The sequence below is a fragment of the Chrysemys picta genome, chromosome 10, assembly GCF_011386835.1.
Source record: "Chrysemys picta bellii isolate R12L10 chromosome 10, ASM1138683v2, whole genome shotgun sequence".
NCBI lineage: Eukaryota > Metazoa > Chordata > Testudines > Emydidae > Chrysemys > Chrysemys picta.
Genome location: NC_088800.1, coordinates 7,446,874 through 7,470,047, shown reverse-complemented (window position 1 = coordinate 7,470,047; position 23,174 = coordinate 7,446,874). Strand labels below are relative to the sequence as shown.

General features: G+C 44.9%; 1 protein-coding gene across 2 annotated transcripts in view; it reads right to left on the bottom strand.

Annotated features, from left to right (window-relative positions):
• The window catches only part of PCSK6 (proprotein convertase subtilisin/kexin type 6), a 117,323-nt gene that overhangs the window by 29,094 nt on the left and 65,055 nt on the right, over nt 1-23,174 (bottom strand). For both annotated transcript variants that reach the window (XM_008165479.4, XM_065559206.1), the window contains 6 exons: nt 20,702-20,914; nt 14,727-14,827; nt 11,565-11,668; nt 8,400-8,517; nt 2,691-2,879; nt 156-292 (listed from right to left, as the gene is read on the bottom strand). In XM_008165479.4, the coding sequence (XP_008163701.2) occupies nt 156-292; nt 2,691-2,879; nt 8,400-8,517; nt 11,565-11,668; nt 14,727-14,827; nt 20,702-20,914 (862 nt within the window). The remainder of the gene's footprint in view (nt 1-155; nt 293-2,690; nt 2,880-8,399; nt 8,518-11,564; nt 11,669-14,726; nt 14,828-20,701; nt 20,915-23,174) is intronic.

Below are 23,174 nucleotides of genomic sequence, written 5' to 3'. Positions count from 1 at the left end.
AGCATAACTCTAGGTGTTCCAGGTAAGCACAAACATTTGCATCACGTACGACACGGTCAGTGAATGAGCATGATAACGGCACTCTAAGCATCACACCAAATCAGTAGCTCAGATGCTACTGGTGACAATCCAGAAAGACAACAGTGTGTGCTCACCTCGCCTCTCTGGGTTGCGCATGTGGGATGACGTGTCATGGATCTTCAGAGTCCATTCCCCTTCTGCCTTCTCCCCCCAGCAGTGGACAGTCATGAATTCCCAGTTTTTAAATCCTTCGTTGGAGATATCAAACACTCTGCAATTGAAGAGTAGCGACAATGCATTACTCAAGACAATTAAACAGGGTGCACTGCGAGGTGCTAAGAGATATGCACCCTAATGGCTTGTCACCGCAGTGCAGACTACCAGGGAGCAAACTGCAGAGTGCACCGACAGTGCTACGCTCGAACTGCTTCAATAGAATGGCTGCGTCTTGTGTGCAACACCCATCCCATTGGTGATGGCACAGGCCACCTCCCCTCCCATCAGGACCCATGTAACATCCCTGTGGCAATTGCAGCACTGGCTGCCATGGAGAAGTAACATTAGGAAAGTATTTCCTTTCACATATTTTTTGCTATCTTGTAATGCGATTGAGCAGCTAGAATCAAACAGGAGAGCCAACGCTAAGAGACCAGCCAACAGCGTGAGAACCATCGTTCTAATCTCATGCTCGTACATGACTTACAATAAAAATAAACACCGAAGGGCACAGCACAGCATTGTAAACATAATCTACCCAGGGACTCTGCTGGTAAAATAGCACCTGGTTACAGAGAGAAATTAAGAACCACGGTTTGGAACATTGATCTTTTTGGTAATAATTAAACATCCACCACTGGGTCCGGTTCCGATTCAGGGTATTTACACCAAGGCCTTGAGTACTGGACATGATTAGGCAGCTTCTAGATACTATATAGGCCCTGATCCTGCACCAAGAACCATGAGGACACACCCCACATGCACACATGGAGCCCCAGTGACGTCATTCCCAAGCACACTGTTGGAACTTCATTAATAACCATTCTGCAGACATGGTGCAGAGTGCTCTATACAGACAGCATTGCACACAGCTGGGTTTCAATGCAGCAGCTTGCTCGGCGTGTGTGTGGCCAGGGCAGCACATTGGAATCAAGTTAATAGTGTATTTCCAAACACTTGAAGACCAAGTATTCATCACACCAGACCTTCAGCCCTGGTCTAGCTTCAATTTAATTATTTAGGAGACTACTCCATCGCATGGACATGCAATGGAATTTAGTAACCACAGTTCTCTGCTATTTAATCATTGCTTAGAAGTGGGGAGACACTGCCAATTGTGTGAAGCCATCTCTCCTGATTACAGTCGGCTCACCTCTCAGCTGTAAATCCTCCAGTAACTAATTCCAACTGTAAATTGAACTACAGGTTCCAGGGAAGAGGGGACAGGGGATACTACAATGGACTAGGAAAGCAGCTTTTATAATGAAGGAATCAATAGGCAGTCTGGGATTCTTCTAACATCTACAGACACTCCGAAGTTCTCAAGATGATGAAGTTCCTCCACACTTACAGCAGGGAGACCAGAATTTGGAAGGCCAAAACTACTACTCAGTTTAGGAATAGAACTACCACCAATTTCTCCACTTCACCTTCATCCCCACCTGCGAGATTTCTGGAACAGCCACTATCTTGTAAAGTAAAGTTCTGTGAAGTAGTTTATAGCTTGCAAAGAAGAGCCATTAGGAATCAAAACTATGGGGTTTTTCTTTTTCTTTTTTCATACATTAAAGAGTTTCATGCTAGAACTGGAACATTTCTTTTGGTAAATAGTAAGTTTGCCAAAAAATGCATTTTCAGTTTTGTGAATTTGGGTCAAATTTGGCAAATGGTTTTGGGGAAAAAATATGGGAAATGTTGAAACATTTAATAGAATCATAGAAACGTCGGGCTGGAAGGGACCTCAAGAAGTCCTCAAGTCCAGCCCCCTGCAGTAAGGTAGGACCAAGTAAACTTAGACCATCCCTGTCCTTAAAAACCTCCAATGATGGGGATTCCACAAATTCCCTTGAAAGCCAATTCCGGAGCTTAACTACCCTGATAGTTAGAAAGTTTTTCCTCATATCCCTTACTGTAGATAAATCCATGACTTCTTGTCCTGCCTTCAGCAGACATAGAAAACAGTTGATCACCATCCCTTTATAACAGCCTTTAACATATCTGAAGACTTCTCAGGTTCCCCTTCAGTCTTCTTTTCTCAAGGCTAAACACGTCCAGTTTTTTTTTTAACCTTTCCTCATGGGTCAGGTTTTCGAAATCTGTTATAATTTTTGTAGCTCTTTTGTGGACTCTCTTCCCTTTGTCTACATCATTCCTAAAGTGTGGGGCTGAGAACCTGACACAGCACTCCAGATGAGGCCTCACCAGTACCGAGTAGGGACAATTACTTTCCATGTCTTGACGCTCCTGTTAATGCACCCAGAATGATAATAGCCTTTTTCGCTACTGCATCGCGTTTTTGGCTTATATTCAATTTGTGGTCCATTATAAGAGGGGAAAAGTCGCCCCTTCTTTTAAAATGACAGTGCACAACATGAAGGTAGCCAGTCCCAGGCTAACCTGGCCCTGCGCCTGCTGCTGCAACTGCATGGCCAGATAGATTCAGCCGTTCTAACCTTCTTGCCAAGAGCTGAGACTCTGTCCCTGAAGGAGAAGTTAAGTTAATCTGCAAGTCTCCACGCCGAGGGTGCTCAATGCTGACTCGCACTATGACGTGCTCCAGGTACACCACGCGTTGGTCGTAGTGGTTGGCGCAGGCGTTGGTCACGGTGGTTGTGCGCACCGTCTGGTCGGCATGGATGTCCCTAGGGGAGAAGCAAGGACAGTTTGCAATGGAAAGGAGAGCAACGTGCTACATATACTACATAGCGAATAGGACAACGGCCACACAGATGGAAGCTGCTGGGTGTAATTGATTTGGCCCTGCTGCATTTTACGAGACCAGTTCTCGCTGACGCGTCTTCTCCAAGGGGTGCTCCCACAGGCTGGGCTCTGAGGAGGTCTAGGGGACAAAAGTAATTGACAGCCCTGCGAACAGCCATTGTGTCAGTGCTGGAGGAGTCTCCCAAGGTCAACTCCAGGAGCGAATAGCAGGTGGATGGAACCACCAATTCCACCTCTGCCAGCAGCACACGGGGATCCCCAAAGAAGTGGGCTCTGCAGTGCAAAAAGGGTTTGTGGCCCCTGCAGAGGCTCCCCAGATCCTGCCTCCCAGACAGCAGAAGTGAATGAGTCACACTGTGGCAGGGTCTCCTGCGCCCAGACACAAAGGGAGCAGAATTTGACTCCTCCCCCCCCACAGGGCTGGGAGATTATGGAACAATCTTTAAAGTACTCCGCTGTGTTCCTTCCTTTGATCAAACTTTTCTGGCTACTCTGTAGAGCACTGAGTGGAATCTACAGCACTGGCTCATTCCAGAACACATGCCCTAGCGGTGCTGATCACACAAGAACAGCAGTCCCACAACTGCTCTTAAAACCCTGCTTTCCCAACCTAGCCCGGCGGGACTCAATGTTTGCTCATATCAGTTGCTGGATCCTTTACAACTGAGATTTTCAAATTTAAGCGACCACATTCTTAACTACACAAACAATCGCCACCCATCAAAGGATTAGTTCCCAGTGAACTTCTCAGCCATGTTATTAATGTATAATTTATTGGAGGGAGCAGTTTTTCTATTATTCCCCAAGTTTCCTCTGGGGATCCTGCCAAGCATATGCTCCGGATTCTCGCAGGGATTACATAGCCTGACTTTATTTTGCCTTAGTCATAAAAAAATAATCTAAATCGTTATAAACAGTGATGTAATTCCCTGGGAGGGTTTGTAAGTATTTGAAAACATTGTTTGCATGCAGCAAAGGTGAAGATGCTCCTCTCTCTTCATGACTTGCTTCAAAAATTCATAGTCTTGGCTGGTTTAGTGGCTTTGTCAGCTAGTCCTTCTGGTCCAAAGTGACAGTAACATGGACATTTTAACATGGTATTTTACACTGAGAGGCTCTATGTAGAGCCATGGTTATTATATATTAGTTGTATTACTGTAGCGCCTAGTCATGGACCAGCATCAGTGCTAGGTGCTGTCCAAACACAGAACAAAAGGACGGTCCCTGTCCCAAAGAGTTTCCCATCTAAGTATAAGACAAGAGTTAAGCCAAGGTTATACCGGGGCCTGGGCTGGCTATTCAGAACATCCCGGCTTTTCTCCAGTCACTCCTTACATCACCCATCATGCCAGAGCCCTCAAGCTGGCTTTGCATCCAGCTCAAAACGGAATTTGACGGCAGACAGATGATACATGAAATCTGTTGCTGTGTAGGTGTCTGACACTTATCAGTTCAGTTCTACAACACCCACGTGAAACAGAACCCACCACAGCAGCATCTGGGGAAAAGTTTTGGAACAATGTGCAGCCCACTGCAGTTCCACATTATGTTGTACCTGACTCGCTATAAACTGTTTCTATGCAAGATCGGAAAAAAAAGCATCTAGCCAGACTAATTTCCAGTCATCTTCAGGGTTCAGAAAAAGTTTATTGGAGTTAGTAATCAGAAACACTGGACGCCACCAGGAGGCCAAAACAGCTTACTCCTTCCAGACAGACTTCACAAATTACTTAATGCAGCACGAAAATGGCCTGACGCTCTAGCAAGCCAGGTCTTTTGGGGACATCACCAGCAAGAGGAATGCTGTGTTTAAACCTCAGGGACTGGGCTACAGAATCTGAATTCAGTTACACCTGACTTCAGGTAGGTAACACGTACAAGCCTCCCACCAGCTATTAAGACACAGGACCTGGTTCCTCAGCAGGTCACTACAGTATTTACACCAGTGATACTTTACTGAACTCACTGGAGTTGCACCTGAGTGAAACTGAAGTAATACAGCAGCAGGGAATCACTCTTTGTAGCTTTATCTTATTTTTCCATCTCTTTCCACATACTCATGCTAAACAAGGAGCCAGAGGGGCTGCTTAATGAAACAAGAATCTGGGAGCACTTCCTTCACTCGCCAACCTCAATTGGCGTTTCCCCAGTTCAACTTCTTTTGTTCTGTTTACTCATTGCTTCCTATTATTTCACAACAAACAGTAACAAATCGATGCTATCTGCATCACCAGGGCTGGCTCTGGCTTTTTTGCCGCCCCAGGCAAAAAAGCCTCCGGCCGCCCCCCGCCCCTCCAGCGCGGCAGGGGAGGGCGGCCGGAGCCCCGGGGGGAGGGCGGCGAGCCCGCCGCGGCTCCGCTCTCCCTTGCGGCCAGAGCGCCGCGGGGAGGGCGGCGAGCCCCAGCCGTGGCCCCGCTCTCCCCGGCAGCCGGAGCCGGAGCACCGCGCCGCCCCCCTCCAGGTGCCGCCCCAAGCATAAGCTTGGTGGGCTGGTGCCTGGAGCCAGCCCTGTGCATCACAATACATTGGCCTACCCATAACACCAATCTGCTGAAGTACTCAGTGGTAACCAGATTGTTTTGAACTGTTCTCAAAGATCTCTGACGTATGAGTCACAAACTTTTTATTCATTATTAATTAGTATTATTATTATTGGGGCCACATTCCTCCTTGGATTGAAATGAGGGTCTGTATCAGATAAATTGTTTTATGAACTTCTTTGGCTACAAATTCAGAACTGCTTTGCAGTCTCTATTTGCTCCAAAAAAATAATGCTCTTTTGATTAGCAAATCACTTGTGCTGGAAATGAGGGTGTGTATTACCAGGAATTTTGATTCTTTACGAGCCAGATCGACTAATCTGGTCCGACAGATTATTCTGCCCATGGTCGTCATCAGTTCCCACAATGGGAAACACACTGATATGCCTGTTTCCATTTAGGCTGAAACTTTAATGCCTGGGCTGACAGAGATCTCCTGCACCAGAGAAGAGAAGAAATAATTTCTTCATAAAGGGCCTGATCCAAACCCCATTGAATGGAATTCTTTCTATTGATTTCAACAGACTTTGGATCAGGCCTAAAGAAAGGGGGACGGGAGGGGAAGGTCTACAAAAGACCCGTAATTGCACCTGCGTAGCCATGAACTGGCCTTGAAGACTGTAGAGCACAGAACTAGCCTGCCTTTAGCTTTGAAGTCTTTCCACTGTTTGCAGCAAACTCTGAATTAGTGAACACCAGGAAAGCCAGCCCAGATGCCTTCTGGAACATATGCCTGAGTCTAACACAAGTTATTGGATTCAATACAGGAGTCACAAGATGAAATTCTATGCTCTGGGTTATGCAGGAGGTCAGACTAGATGATCGTGTCCATTCTGGCCTTTAACTCTATTAATCTATGAAAAATACATCTCGCGCAGATGGCCAGCACATGTCATATGAGAAGTGCTGCTCTAAATGAGGCCCAGTTCTTGGTGTCCCCATCTTAGCACAGAAGACAGGCTTTCCGGTATGATCAAGACAGCAGTTGTTCCCAGTTTTAATACAGAGGAATTTGAAGGTTTTCCGGATGGTCCTTCATTTCAGGACATTGCCTGCAATGTGTATTGTTCCAGAATCATTCCCCTTGTGTCCAGCTACCCTAATGAAAGATCCCTGGTACGTCAGAGGCCACTCCATCTGGGATAACCCTTCACAGCGGTTTCTCCCTGGGATCAGGAGACGTGGCAAATCATAACTGAGGCACAAGGGAATAAAAACTCTCTGCAAAACAGACCGTTTGCATGCATCAACTGCTGGGCTTCTGTTTGGAAGAGAGGAATTTGAGTCAAGCTGCTGGAGGATGGTCTCATTAACAGCATCATTTCAAACAAATTCAAATCAAAGTATCATCAGACATTTGCACAATAAACCAGGCTCAGAACTGGCCTGTATCTAGTGTATCTTATCTCCTGCGTCTTGCCATCAGCCTATACGCTGCGTCTGTAGCCGCACTAGGATGAATTGCTGCCAAAGCTTCTACTAAGTTATGGGGATTTAAGAAACAAAAAAAGACCCTCTCCCCTTGCGACAGCATTTCTGACAGTGCTTCAAATCCCTGCTTCTTTGCTGCAAATCAGAAAAGAGACAAGGCCACTGGAATTCTCGGGATCTTTGTTCTCCAACACAAACCTGGCTTCATTTTCTAAATCAGGGAGTACCCTTATTTTTTGCACAACTGGACCAAATCGCCAGGCTCAGGTGACCGCTGTCCCAGCCACAGACCTCCTTGCCTCTCCTTCTTCCCTTGAGGTCAGCAACTTCCTCACTTCCCTATCCACAGGCCATCCTTAAGGACCCTGCAAACATGCCAAGGAGTAGCATTTGCTCCCCTTTGTAAGCCTGGTAAGAAATGCTGGCTGGCTTGGGTCCTAGCGTAGGGGCATCTACGGTGTTCAGAAAAAGCACTGAATACCTCCAGGCTCGCCAGAAGACTGCCAGAGTGGGCAACACTGTTTAGAAAAGTAAATGGCAGAGTAAAGCAGAAAGTCATTGTCTTCTGAACAGAGTGAGAATCGCAGCTTCCGTTTAAAAAGGAAAATACACATCTAGTCCTTGTGGCTGCAGAGAAAAGCTTGAAAACGTAATCCCTACAGGTTCTGAAATCAAAAGAACCCAGTGTGCGTTATTTGTTCAAAAATCAGAGGCAGGCCTTCCAAAATCATGCGACTGGTTTAAAAATCATGAGATTAAAGCACTTGCTCCGCATTTCCAAGCTTCTCTTTGCAACCATGAGGGCTAGAAACTTACTCTTAAAACAAAGAAACAAAAGCAAACAAAATCCCTGAAGTTCTTGTGCCTTCACATGACTCCAGAAGCTGGGGTTTTCAGAAAAACACCAATTATCACAAGACTCATGATAAATCTATGAGAGTCGGCCACCATGAATACTTCAAACACCATGCAGAGAGCAGGGGACGCTCACCCACATCAAAACAGAGTTCAAACCCAACTCCAAGAGCGTAGTTACTCACCCCTCTACACACATACACACACGCACTAGGCAGGCCATTCGTCCAGTTTTAAGCTGGACGGGTCTGCTTTTCTAAGGGTTGTCCCCTCTCCGGCACAGAGACAAAATCAGACATGGTGTTGTCCGGTATTGGACAGCGTGTGCGCAAGGGGCATGAAGCAGCACACTCTTCAAAATGGCTTCCGCGGGCGGTGTGACCTTGCCCACACAATGCGTGTGAGATCCAGCCAGCAGGGATGTGATCCTGCCACACAGTCTAATGTACCTCAATGCATGGTGCTTGATAGCAGAGCACATTAACAGGTAAGTATGAGTAACTGTAACAGAAAGTGATTATTTATGATGGAGGTTACACATTGTCTCCCCAAGCTAGAATATTTATGCCATCACATAGTCCTGGTGCTGGGGAACATATACAAGTTAACACTCACCTGGGTGTCCTATCTGAGCTTCCAATGCAGACGTGCTGGGTGGGTGCTTTTTTCCATTTCTTAGCTTCCATTACAATAGCTTCTGCATTAACCAGACCATATCCATATAGATGGCTAACTGAAAAGACAGAAGACTCAGAAATCTACTTGCTTAAAGATATTAACAGCGTTTAAAAGTCACTTATGGGGGGAAAATGTTTAACTTTGGCGCTTGATTTCTCAGAGGGGAAAAAAATACTAAATATGCAAAAAATGATCCAAATTTCACCTTTTCCTGTGGCACAGGCTCTCCGGGCTTAGGGAAACTCTTCTCATTAGAATCCCACCACCAACCTGGAAGACTCTGTCAAACTTCCTGTGGTACTCCTCACTGTCTACCCAGCTCAAAAGATACAGGAGGAAGCCGTCTGCTGTCTATTTCAATGTGGGCACTGGGGGACTGGTACTACAGGCTTTCCCATGATCTTGTTCAACCAGAGGTGACAGATGTAGCTAGTGGTTGTGGTCACTACAAAATCTATCCAGGTATTTATAAAGTACCCGTCACTGTGGTGGCTGGGTATCTCACAAACATTAATGAATGTCTGTATCTATCCCCACAACACCCCTGTGAGGTAGGGAAATGCTAATAACCCCAGGCACAAGGCAATTAAGTGACCTGCTGCAAGTTACACACCTAAGCTGTGGCAGATCCATGACTCAAATGCAGTCAGATACCTGACCCGCTCAACCATCCTTCCAAATGGTCTTTCTTCAGTGGTTCTACAGCACAACATTTAATAAGGGCCTAGGCAGAGTTTTCTTTTAATCTTTGTTTTCAGCTGTGACGCCCTATCTGAGCAGGCAAAAGCTGAAGGTTTTTGGACTGAGTTAGCACGATTGTTTACTGAGAGTTATTCATTCTCCAAACTCTGTATTTTCACATCCCTCGGCACACACCAGCCACTGTTAAATACAAAAGCCAGCAGATGCTCGAGTGGCACAGCCCCGGAATATCCATTGATAAACAAGCTTTTGCAAAGATTATCAAACCGCAAATTATCCACTACCCTTGACAATTGTCCAGCCAACCAGTGGTGAGAACAATAAAGACAGCTGCTTAAAACGGCAGAGGGAGCCCTTCCAATGCAAACACTCTTGGGAATATTGATCTGTACTGGCATTTGTGATGTCTATTTGTTATGGGAACATTCTTGCAAATAAAAACTTCTGTATTCAAACATTTGCAAAGGTACCATAAAGCCCAGCAAAGTGAATCTGCAAGAAACTTTTACTGCTTTTGCTAACGCTAAGTATGAGATGCTCAGTGCACTTCAGTGGGTTCCAACTATTATTATTTATTTAGACTGTGGAAGCTCTCAGAGATGCCAGCCAGAATCAGGGCCTGCGGTGAAAGGTGTTGAACAAACCCTCAGGAGATTACACTCAAAGAAGGCTCCTAAAATCCTTTCATACATAAAGAATCTCAGCATGAAGTGAAGTGGCAACGAAGACAAGCATTAGCAGCACAAAGAACTGTCCCACTATATGTACCGTATCTACGAGCCGTGCTACTGAGAGGTTAATAAGCAGACTTCCCACTATATTTCTTTGGGCCAGGTTCAATAACAATTCCACTCGTCTCCTACACTGCAGAGTTTTAAGAAAAAGTTGTTGTTGAAGTTGGACAGAATGTAGATTGGATTCAACTCTAATCCTCCCTCTTAGGGCACGTCTTCACTACCTGCCGGATCGGCGGGTAGCAATCGATCTATTGGGGATCGACTTATGGCGTCTAGTGAAGACGCAATAAAATCGATCCCTGATCGCTCTGCCGTTGACTCCGGAAATCCACCGCGGCAAGAGGCGGAAGCGGAGTCGACAGCGGAGCGGCAGCGGTTGACTCGCCGCCGTCCTCACAGCCAGGTAAGTCAACCTAAAATACGCAACTTCAGCTACGCTATTCACGTAGCTGAAGTTGCGTATCTAAGGTCGACCCTTCTCCCCCCCGTAGTGTAGACCTAGCCTCAGAGGTGGCTACAGTTAATCACACTATGCCAGTGTTATGAAGCCAGGATTATGCTACAGCCATTATCCTGAGTGAGTAATGAAACTCAGAGGAGTGTAACTGTGCTCGATCCATTTTCCATCATTAGTTGACGTGCCTATTTCAGAAACAGCCCCAAATCCTTCCTCGTGTGCTTTAGACTCCCATCGGCATTAACTGGAATGACACCAATGTTTTGAGGGCAGAGGAGAACGGCAACTCCTCTCCGTGTGTACTCTACACATATACAGTGTTTCTGAGGTCACTATGTTCTTGTTAGTGTGTGTCACACATACCCAAACTGATTTTCCATTTGATAAAGCTGTGCCCCACAAAGCCTCAAAGGGTAAAGTGCCAACAACTCTCCCAAAGGATCTCTACTGCGAGTGCACTGACAGTGACATAAATGACACTGCTAGCCACCTTATTCTCCATACATAGAGTTCTGCACTGCTTTCTCTATATCCATTTTACTCCTGGGAGGAATTCTGTGCCAAAAAATTCAAAATTCTGCACGCAATATTTTAAAATTCTGCAAATGTTATTTGTCAAAATAACGCTATATAATCACACCAGTTTCAATTATTTTGGTAATTTATTTCAAAATACCTGTCAGCAACTATGTCTGTAACAATACAGACAACAAGAAAAGATTCCCCTAGGAGTAGAGAGTTAAAGAAACCCTTACGACAACTCAGTTCCTGGTTCTGTGCCTCCTCCCTCCCAGAGCCCAGCCACGGGGCCAGACACCCACACCCTCTGTCCCCAGAGCCCAGCCATGGGGCACCCATCAGCCCAGACACCAGCAACCTCTTTCCCCCAAGCCCAGCTATGTGATTTCACAGCTTCATTCATGGGTGTGCCAGGAACTGGAGCTGCTGGGAACCCTCCAGCTCTGACCCCTCTCCCCCCAGCAGTGTCTTCTATTTGCAAGCTGGGGAGTTGGGCTCTGCTGGGTCCAGCAGCCGCTAGTGGCAGACAACAGCTCTGCAGCGCCAATTCTGCGGGGGAAAAGGAAATTCTGCACAGAACATTAAATCTGTGCAAATTCTGCTTTGTGCAGTGGGGCAGAGGTCCCCCGGGAGTATCATTTGCGGCAAAAGATGCTCAATCCAGTCCATACACACTGTCTGCCTCACCTTTGCGTCCTGCTCCATTTGTTTTCCAGTCATTTGCTTTCAGATGTAGTGGCCTGGATGTTTTAACAATCAGATGCTGAACATCTCTCCAGGTCAGTGAGGGGCTAAAATAATAATGATGTAAAAAAAAACAAAAATTACAGGGAAGCCTTTGGTGTGCCAATGTAGTAACTTTCAATCAGCTGAACATTATCAGCTACATTCAGATTTGACTGTTCTGTAGTGCAAACCCATGGCTGCAGAGAGGAGAATGCAGCAGGTACATCTCACCTCTCCCGGTAAAGGAAAAGATAGCATCATTCAATGAGAGATGTAAGAGGGTTTTCCTCCAATTTAAATTAAAATACAGTGCAAATTGGTTATTTAAATATTAACATTATGTGTAGAGATTTAAAGGAATTTTTGCTGTTTCCCCCCTCTAGACTGGAATGGTTACTGAAAGTTATCAAAGTTCTAGCAAAGCTGCAATGGGATCAGGATAAGCAAAGCTAAATACTGGAGCTGGATGGAATGGGTAATCTGATGGGCAACAACATTTGCAGTGATTCATTCCAGGCTAAATGTACTGAAATCTCATGCTTCAGAACATAAACTGATTGCCACATGGAGGTCAGGAAGGAATTCTGCAGTGCAGAACAGTGTACATTTTGGGTGTGGTTTCCCCCATCTTCCTCCAAAATGACAAGCATTGGTCACTGCTCGAAGCAGTTTACTTGACCAGAAGGGCCAATAGTCTGAGTTGCTATGGCAAACTCTACATTCCTGTAAATAACACGTCCCGTGGGAAATAAACCGAGCTTCTCATTTAGGGTAACAATCAAAGTAGGCCATAATTGAGACTCAGACAGTATTTAGGCATTGTGCTGACCCTGTGAATTGGGGTGAATTTCACTCACTCTTTATCAGAATCACTGAGCTATTTTGTGAACACTTTTCATGCTTTTTTCTCTCAGATGCTACGTAAGCGTCTTGAGCTTTGATTTATAATTCTATCCACAGCATTTAACAAAAGAAATTCAATTTATTTTTTCTTGTAATGATGGACCGTCTGAGTGCTTGCATCTCTTATGTGCTATCCTCTGGTACTTAGTGCTGCATTTTATTCATCAGCAAAGCCACTCAAAAATTACATTGAACGCTCTTCATTTATTTGTAATGAAAATGGCATCTCCTAAAACGGCTTCATCTGACATGGGTTTCTCAATTTAAAATGGAGCCAAAATATCTTAAAGCGAGGGGGCAGGGGAATGAGGACCAAAGTTGTCAGCTACACCAGCGTTTCTTAGTGCCTTCAATGAACTGCATCACATCCACATAAGAAATGATTTGTCTCTAGGACTGTGGACTCCCAGCTGTCTACAATATATTAATGGCTGTGGGAGCTGGGATCACAGCATGGATGCCAGCAGCCTGGGTTGTTGTTTTTTTCCTACCAAACACATCAAAAATGCTTGTTATAGGAAAGACAAAACAATCACCTGAGACATGCTTAGACACCAAGGCTGCATTTAGAGGGAGAGTGACACCTTTTAAAATGCTGGTGTAACCCACACACCTCCTGGGTGTGGTGCTCTGTCCCAGCTAGTGGCACTGAAACCACCTAGAGATTAATGAGTCTACTACAGCTTTAGCTAACAGCCATGTGGCTTTTAGCTCATGCAGTAGAGGCTCATGCACTAAGTTCCAAAGGTCCCAAGTTCAATCCTGACGACCGGGGTCTGTTGGTGTTACATTAAGTTTTGACTGTATTCTGTTTGGGCTTGATCCCGAAACAGCTTTGCCCCAGGCATCAATGGGAGCAGGATGAGGCCCTTAAACTGCACAGACTCGGAGAATTGGGCTGGCAATGCCCCTGTATGTAGCAGCTGCATGAAGAGTGAAATGTCACTTTCCAAGGAATGTGCCTCACATCCATCCTGGAAGTGTAGCTAGTGCAGAATGAGGCTACCCCAGTTGCTAGATGGTATTTCCCACTGGGAGCACATTACTCTGATCTGCACTGGGTACTGCTGAACTTTAAGGTCTTTATTTGGATCTACCCACCCTTCACTGTCGGAGTCTTGGCTATTTCACAGACCCTCCTCTCTGCTCACGTGATACAGTAGAAACTGTTGTATTCAACAGCCCCCTGCTCTAAAAAGGGAGGTTGGTGGCAGGGCACACTCAGTGAGGGGGTCTCAGGATGACGCTCTCCCCCTCTGGTCTGCTACAATCTAGGTTTTATGATGGTCAGCTTCCATCGTGAAGTTTATCTGTACAGAGCAAGAGGGGGTGGGGAGGAGAGCGAAAGAGATTTAAATGGAAAGGAGGGGCTGAGTTTGGGGAGAGATTTCAGTTTTCCAACCATAGCTCTTTAAAAATGTAGATTTTTCAAAAGTGATTTTTCCTCCCTTCGTATTCTACTGTTGAGAATAGCCCACTTCCACTTTAATTGAATTGTCTCGTTAGCACTGACCCCTCCACTTGGCAAGGCAACTCCCATTTTTTCATGTACTGTGTATATATACCTGCTACTGTATTTTCCACTCCATGCATCTAATGAAGTGGGTTCTAGCCCACAAAATCTTATGCCCAAATAAATTTGTTAGTCTCTAAGGTGCCACGAGGACGCCTCATTGTTTTTGCTGATACAGACTAACACGGCTACCACTCTGAAACCTGTACAAACGTAGAGTCAGTCAAAATGTTTTGCGCTAAAAGACTTTTTTTTTTTTTTGGTTGAAAAGTTACCTCCCCTCCGAAAATGAAATGTTTTGTGAAAAACTGACAACATTACAGAAATGTTCCATTTCTCATGAAACTTTCTGCAACATTTTTAACCACAATTTTTATGGAAACCATTTTTGAGATAGTTATCAAAAATTTTCATTCACTGAAAACTGTGTTGTCTTACTGAAAGCCAGGGGTTCGGAAAAAGAACTGTGCTAAGAACTAGTTCAGTAAAAATGTTGTTTAAAAATATTGCAGGAAAATGTCATGCAAAATAGAAAATGGACCCACATAAAACCTAGCAAAATGGAAACAATTTTGCCATTTATCATTCAATCATTTTCCCATTTCAGTCAGCTCTAGTAAAAAGCCTGTCTCATCTCTTCTCTGGCTCTGGTTACATAAACATTCAATACAGAACGTGGCCGACAAGGAAGGCAAGAGTTAACTTACTTTGCTTCTAAAGCCAAAGCGATGATGCCTGTGACGATGGGTGCAGACACGGAAGTTCCAGTATGACCTTCTGTGCAACCGTGTCTTAAATCTGTGGTAACCTAATGACAAAATGATGGCAGCTAATTATTGTGCTATGAGCAGATTTCTATACGGTACGATCACAAAACAGTCCAAGGTCCCTGTCATAAACAGAAAGCTACATGCCCCGATTAATGCTGAAGGGTTAGAGTTTGTTTAAGATGCATCTGAACAGACACTGCCTGAAATGTCACGACCTTGATGAGCCAGAGAGAGAAAGTACATGTTTGGTGGGAACAGGATCCATTGTAAGGCGCAATGATCAGGGATCGGGTCCCTGTTGTGCACGGTGCTGTACAAACTCATAATAAAAAGATGGTCACTGCCCTGAAGAGCTAACAATCTAAGAAGTTGAGAGACAACAGGTGGAAGCACAAGCTAACTGACTTAGTCCTGCCATGAGTGCAGGGGACTGGACTAGGTGACCTCTTGAGGTTCCTTCCAGTCTTATGAGTCGAACAATGAGGTGATAACAAACAGTATAATACTACCTGCCTAGTTTTTTGTAGGCATCATGACAAAGGAGGGTTTGAAGGAGCACCATGAGATTTGTCTGGGGATGTACACAGGGAGCTTCTTCTGGGAGAGTGAGGGAGAATGAGAGAAAGCATGAAAAATGCTTACTGGAAAATCTGACAAAATGAAGGCCCCACTTCAGGAAAGCACCCCAATTCGGGACAGCACTTAGACTTTAAGCATGTGCACAAGTCCCACTGATATCAATATGCACAGAGCATTTAAGATATGCACAGGGCCCCAGACACCTGTACAGCGAAAATGGACATCTGATAAACAAATGGGTTTTAGATATTCCCAGCTTAAGTTTTACTTTAGCTACTTTGCAGAACAATGACAATGTAATTTGGGGCCGGGGGAAAACTGTTTTGTCAGGGATTGTGAATTTGGAGAAAGCTGCCTATGGAAAATGAGTATCCACGCTGCCCGGTGACATGTCATGAGGAGGGACGTTGTCATCAGTGTTACTGCAATAATAAACCCAAGCTTTTCCCTTTCAGTCACCACTGGGCTCCGGGGGAACAATAGCTCACTGACTGCTGGCCAGAGCTACAGGGCAGGCAAATCTGCATGCTGTGCTATCACCAGATGAGAGGATACTGCGAGTCACCACCATCACTTACAAACATACCGTCTGAACTATCTGGCCCATAGAGAAGCTGATACTTGCAGACATTCCGTTAGCAGCACCTTTACTTTTAGGCCAGAAGATTCAAGTCCCGTATCAGGGCTTGATCTAATAGTCTTCTACACCCCTCGGAGAGTGCTGCATTGTTAGATGGGCTGTTCTTCAGATGAGAAGTTACATCAAGACCTGTTCCCACACTGTTAAAAATCCCATGATTTTAAAGCCAATCTCGTGATTTTGGGGACCTGTCTCATCAATGATGTGACTGCCCAGGTGAAAATTAAAGCAAAAAATACCTCTGGTGTCCTGGCCAACAATCCCTCTTTTCATAAAGTAGTCCCAGTGTCTCAACCTGTTTGACAGTAGAACGTAAAACTTGCTGCATTGCCCAGCATTATCTAACTCCCTGCTTTGTAAAGCATGCTGAGATACCAGAAGTATGAAAGGTGGCAAACCTTGATATCAATCTATTCTTCAGAAGAAATGTGGGTCAAATTTCCAAAGTGATTGCTCTCCGTAGTAATCATATTTGCAAACTGTTGCAGTGTTTTTTTGCTGCATGAGTATCATTAAGGTTAATGGGGAGGGTGTGGCTAGAACTCTGTATAACGCTTTTTTGATGTTCTGTGGCTAGTATGCCTTTCAGTGGAACCACCTCTTCTGAACACTTAAGGATAGTTTGTACTTGTGGTCTTCAAATCCTCAACCCAATTCACTAGCTCAGTGTTTCCCAAACTTGGGACGCCGCTTGTGCAGGGAAAGCCCCTGGCGGGCCGGGCCGGTTTGTTTACCTGCTGTGTCCGCAGGTTTGGCCGATCGTGGCTCCCAGTGGCTGCGGTTCGCTGCTCCAGGCCAATGGGAGCTGCTGGAAGTGGCACAGGCCAAGGGACTTACTGGCCGCCGCTTCTAGCGGCTCCCATTGGCCTGAAGCAGCAAACCACAGCCACTGGGAGCCGCGATCGGCCGAACCTGCAGACGCGGCCCGGCCCGGCCCGGCCCGCCAGGGGCTTTCCCTGCACAAGCGGCAGAACAAGTTTGGGAACCACTGCACTAGCTCATTAGCTTGGCTAGGGTGATGAGTAGAGCAGGTCAAAAACTGGAAATCCTGATACATCTACATTTGTTTTCATCCCAAATCTGTGAGGAAAAAATTGAAATACTGAAAATGTTCATGGAATAAAAAGTTCTGAAAAATTTCTATTTAGAAACTGCAAAACATTTTATTTTGGCATTTTCCCATCAAAATGAAACACTTCAATATTCCCAAATTGAAAAGTTTCAGCCGAAGAAGTGGGCTGTAGTCCACGAAAGCTTATGCTCTAATAAATTTGTTAGTCTCTAAGGTGCCACAAGTACTCCTGTTCTTCTTTTTCCAAATTGAAAAGTTTCATTTCAGTTTGTTGGACTGACCTGAAACAAAACATTTAAAGTCAGTTCAGCATTAAACTGCATCTCCCTGTGGTGCTGCATTGCCTCATGGTAGTTTTAGTTCAGGGACATGATGCCTTTTTCTCCTGTGGGCTCCCCGGTCAGACTACACCCATGATGCATCAGGCAGCTCAATCAGAAGGGAGACTACATTGCATGGGAGATGTAGTCCAGTCTGGGAGCCTGGCCCATAGGAGAGAATGGAAGCATCAGGCACCCAAACTACAACTCCCATAATGCAACCCAGCACCATAAGGCTATGCAGCTTAATGTGAAACTGTTCAACAAATATTTTGTTTTGGTTTTCCTAATGGAAAAATCTAATCAAATTGAAATTTGCCCCACAGAAAATTTTTATTTTGTAGAAACTGCAGTGTCCATCGAAAAATCATTTTGATGGAAGATTCCGGACTAGCTCTAGCGATGAGAGGTGATGACAGGTAATATTGGAATTGCCTGAGTTTTGGGTTATGCACGGAGAGTATTATAGCCCAATACTATTATATTGGTATTATAATCCCCTTGTTATTAAGAGATGTGTTTTTTTGATGGGCAAACTTGAAAGGCTGTGAAAAAATACCCAAGCTGTTCACAGAACGGTTCATTGAAACTCAGTGATGGTTTTCCATTATTTCTCTAAGGAAACATTCTTTATTGTGATGTTAGTAAGGGAAGAAATTGAACAGGAAGAAGGACACGGTAGGTTTTTATTCAATGGGATTGTTGCCAAATGTATTAATCAGAGCTAAGAGCCCTTTTTCACACATTAGTGTGACTAATCAAGAAAAAATACAAGTCAACACTTGCAGAGCCTAAGCAACTTCACTGAACACAAGTCTTGTAAACTGCATTGTAAATCATGTTCCAACGCGTACTGGTTCAGCCAGTTGCTCTTTTGAATTACAACATGTTAACAGGCCAGTGTTACTATCCTGCTTCTCAAAGTACACAATTCGAGACCTCAAAAGCATGTCCTAGCAGAACATGATCGAACAGAAAAGGAACACATATATTAAATGATCACCTGAATAAACAAGTAAAGGTGGATGCCAAAGCTGTGCTACTGAACCCTTCTGCCTGACTTTCCCTGTTGGTTTTGCAGAGTGCACTCCATAAATTCTGCTTATATAACAACAAGGAGTCTGGTGGCACCTTAAAGACTAACAGATTTATTTGGGCATAAGGTGCCACCAGACTCCTTGTTGTTTTTATAGATACAGACTAACACGGCTACCCCCTGATGCTTATATAACAATAAGTTCACGCAAAATTTATACAGACCCATTTCCTAGCAGAAAATAATGCAAATCAAGAGATGTGGATGTGCGACTACAAAACTAGGCCTTTCACTTCTAGCAAAATAATAGAGGGCTTTCTGTTTAAATAGCACGGCCATTTTAATTTCACAGTGTTTACAGCTCGTACTTTAGTAAGGCTTTAAAAATCACTTTTAAGATTGAAAATGATCTTCACTCCAGACACATGAACACTTTTTGTTTTAAGTCAGCATTAAATTCCTGCTAATGGAGCCCAGATATTACAGCACACCCAGTTTCCTTGTATAATAATTACACGTAGTAGCTAAGGGGAAGGAATTCTATCCACATTTTTCCTGTGGGGTAAGGAAGTTCCGGGGGGGGAAAGAGGGGGAGAAAGGAGGGAGGGAGGAAATAAAACAGCTCTTAAATGTTTATGCCTGCTGACAAATGTGTGCATATGCATTTCTTTAAACTTCTAGAACTCTGTTAAAAGCAACAGAGGGTCCTGTGGCACCTTTGAGACTAACAAAAGTACTGGGAGCATAAGCTTTCGTGGGTAAGAACCTCACTTCTTCAGATGCAAGTAATGGAAATCTCCAGAGGCAGGTATATATCAGTGTGGAGATAACTAACCTCGTTATCTCCACACTGATATATACCTGCCTCTGGAGATTTCCATTACTTGCATCTGAAGAAGTGACAGGTTTCAGAGTAACAGCCGTGTTAGTCTGTATCCGCAAAAAGAAGAACAGGAGTACTTGTGGCACCTTAGAGACTAACAAATTTATTTTATTTATTTTATTTTATTTTATTTATTAACAAAATTAGAGCTTATGCTCTAATAAATTTGTTAGTCTCTAAGGTGCCACAAGTACTCCTGTTCTTCTTTTTGCTGAAGAAGTGAGGTTCTTACCCACGAAAGCTTATGCTCCCAGTACTTTTGTTAGTCTCAAAGGGATTGATCTAATATATGAAACTTCAGCTACGAGAATAGCGTAGCTGAAGTCGACGTATCTTAGATCGACTTACCTCCCATCCTCACGGCGCGGGGTCGACTGCCACCGCTCCCCCGTCGACTCTGCTTCCGCCTCTCAGCAGTCGTGGAGTTCTGGAGTCGACGGCAGAGCGATCGGGGATCGATTTATCGCGTCTACTCTAGACACGATAAATCGATCCCCAATAGATGGATCACTACCCGTCGATCCGGCGGGTAGTGAAGACCTGCCCTAAGTAACTTGCCTAACCATATATTGCAGAGCAGGGACTTGAATACAATTCTCCCAAGTCCTAGGCAAGTGGCCTAACCATGTTTCCTCTCTAGTGCTCATTTCAGGCTAAAATTATAGGAACTCAGACCTTTAATAGAAGAATCCTAAGCTTTCATTTCAGAGGGTAGTAAAGGACACTAGGTGCACATGCCTATACTTTTGGAAGCTTGGAACATTTTATTGCTTTTCACTTTGATTAAAAAAAAATAGGGTCCCGATTCTCTTTGCACATCAGATGTACCTTGATGGTGTTCTACTGACATCAATGGAGTTCACTGGTGTAAATCCAGAGAAAATGAGAGCAGAATCTGGCCCTACAATTACAAAATTAAGGCCCTGACCCTGCAAACATGCACATGCTCAACTTTAAGTGCACAAGAAGCCGCACTGACTCCAGAGATAAGTACAGGCCTGAATGTCTGCAGAATCAGGTACAAAGTATAAAAAAATCTAAACCAAAACTGAATGTAAATCCCAAAGAGAAAGTCTACCAAAGTAAGGACTTCTACAGTACTTCAAACAGTGACTTACTTGAACAGAACACCTTTCATCTCGCAGGATCTCACAGTGCTTTGTAAACTAGAATCATTTCATCCACCACTGAAATGCAATCACCTCTGGGGTGAAACACAGCAACAGCACCACGTAACAGTGCCCAGTAGTTTTTAGGAGGAGAAGTGTGAATAACTTAACAATAATTTTGCCCCTTCCGCAACTTAGTCAATCTAAACAACAGGGGAAATGGCAGGTAGGTAGAATTCAATTAACCATCTTGGAGCCAGGTATACAACTTACAATTTTTTGTTCATAAAATGCCCCGCTGCTGTAGGTTGTGGCGAGAGTAGATGCGCATTCCTCTAGATACCACGGCTTGAGCCCACTGTCCGTGCTGCTGCTGATGGAGATGGTGTAGATGCTGTTGGTGTAGCCATCACAAGAGCAGTAATCGCCTTCTCTGCCACCATTTCCTGAGGCCCAGACAAAAATGGAGCCCAAACCCTTACGACCCTAAACATTCAAACAAAAACATCTATAAGGAAACACACCATCCCCAAGAATAAACCTCAAACACCTCTGGGTTTGGGCTGGACCCACAACCATCCTGGATCCCCGCCTTCCCCCCCCCCCCCCCCCATGGTCTAACAATCCTTTAGAAAATGAACTGTTCTAAAAAAAGAACCCTACTGTACTCAGTGAATATTTACACACAGTGTTTTTAAAGTGACTAGCATTCTTAAAGACAATAACTATCCAAAAGGGTGGCAAAGCAGAAGCGCCTTGGATGAAGGGGCTTTATGGACTTCTGCAAAATGATCAACGAGCAAACGTATTGGCGTTCCGAGGATCTCCTCCTTCAGCCAGGCTGAAAAATGAGGTCCAGGCAGACACCCGCCACAGCGGTGCTTTCAGGCAACTGGCATCTCCAGCAAGCGGTAGGCTAGCTGCAGTTACTTCCTTCACACATCAGAGCAGAGGAAAGACCTGCTGTGACTCCCCTGCATGGTACACATGCAACTCCAGTGGTCTGCAGGATGAACCGAAAGGAGAACTCGTGAAGAATCCGGGTGGCTCCATTCCCTTCAGTTCATTACTTCTGGTGGAAAAAACTGAAAGGGAGGAAAGGTGCCTGAAGTGTATCTTGCAGGCAACAGAGCCACCTTGTTATACTGCCCTTTCCTTTAACTTTAGCTTATAGCCTACATTGAGCAAAGCAGTCGCAGTTGGCTCGCTTGGCTGCTGCAGGTGCAGAGCCGAAGAGTCTGACTTCAGTCCAGATTTTAATTCTGCGGGGTGAGAAAGCGGGATTGGAGTGCCCAAAGAGATACGGGCTCACTGAGACCAAGGCCTCTCCTAAGCCAAAGGAAATTGTGATGAGAGAAGAGGAAGAAATTCAGTAGCGAGGGCTCCATCAGACCACTCAAACCTCTAATAGGAGGGGACTTCTTCCTCAGCCAATGGTGAAAATCCACTAGGCTCTTGCTTAAGAACAGAGGGGGGACGTGATAGAGGCGGCTGTTTGTCTAAGCTTTCTTGAGGTCATGTTTAGACAGTAATGCCATATCTAGATCACATTTGGCTCTCATTTGCCCCAGTGCTAGTGAGGGATGACGTCAATGGCATTAGGCTAGTGAAAAAAAGAGCGAGAGCTGTGTTTTGACACCAAAAAGCAACAATCTCCCCACTAAACTGCTACCCCTGCCCATCAGAAGAACAATTTCCAAGGATCAGAGAGGGTGTGAGATGCAGTACAATGGTGACAGAGTTGGATCAGCACCATCGCGGAGCACATCCCAGCTCAAACATTGATGTTGGCTGGGAAGCGTGTTAAATGTTAGCAGATCTGGGTGTCTCTCATGTTACCAGGTCCATCAGTGGGGAGGCTTTGCGGGGACACCACTGGGGTATGCAAGCCCTTGACTTGTCCTTTTAGGGATGTCAGATAGGTCATGCTAATGAATGATCCATGAGTATTTTTGGCAATACCTGCAGCCTTTCAGTAGTGGCCAGTCAATAGTGAAAGGCGCTCTGCTGGAGGATAAAGAGAATGTCAGTGAAGCTACAGACATGGGCAGAAAAGCTAGAGCCGTTCCTAACACTAGTATTGGAAACCCATAATGTTGGTCAATAGGCATTGACGTAGACTTTTAAAATAAGCCGTGCCTTCTTCTGCAATGGATACTTTGCTTTTCTATCCCACTTTCCACAACTTAAACGCTTAGGGGAGACTGTATTAAGCCCACTTAGCTTGACAGTCAATCCCGAAACAGTCATGAAAGGGCTGGAGGAATAGTCATGGGGCTGGTACCCAAATGTGTTAGGTTCTCCCCTTATCAGGGAAGAGAGTTGGCATGTGTCAGGGGGATATTTTGGAACGAACATAGGCAGGTCTCTGCCTACATATTGCAGAGAAATCCTTTTCTGATTCTCCCTCCCCATCACAAGACAGCAGGCTTCCTCTAGCAGAATCAGCTCCAAGGGTGTGTTTTGTTCGGAGACTTCAAGGCAGAGGGATGGTTTATTACCTGTCTTGCTCTACTGATGGGCTGATAATCTCTTTGTTGACCCTGCCTCTGGCTACAAAGGGTAAATTGGGTGCTTTCCTCACTGTGTTTAGGTTTTTATTATCTTGCCTGCCTCACAGCCACAAAGGGAGGTTACTTCCATAGGAAAGCTTAACAAGAGTTGTCTGGAGGTCAGCAGGGAAAAATACAGCTTGATAGCCAAATTGTTCTGCTGTTCTCTCCCAACAGATAATTCTACCTAGATA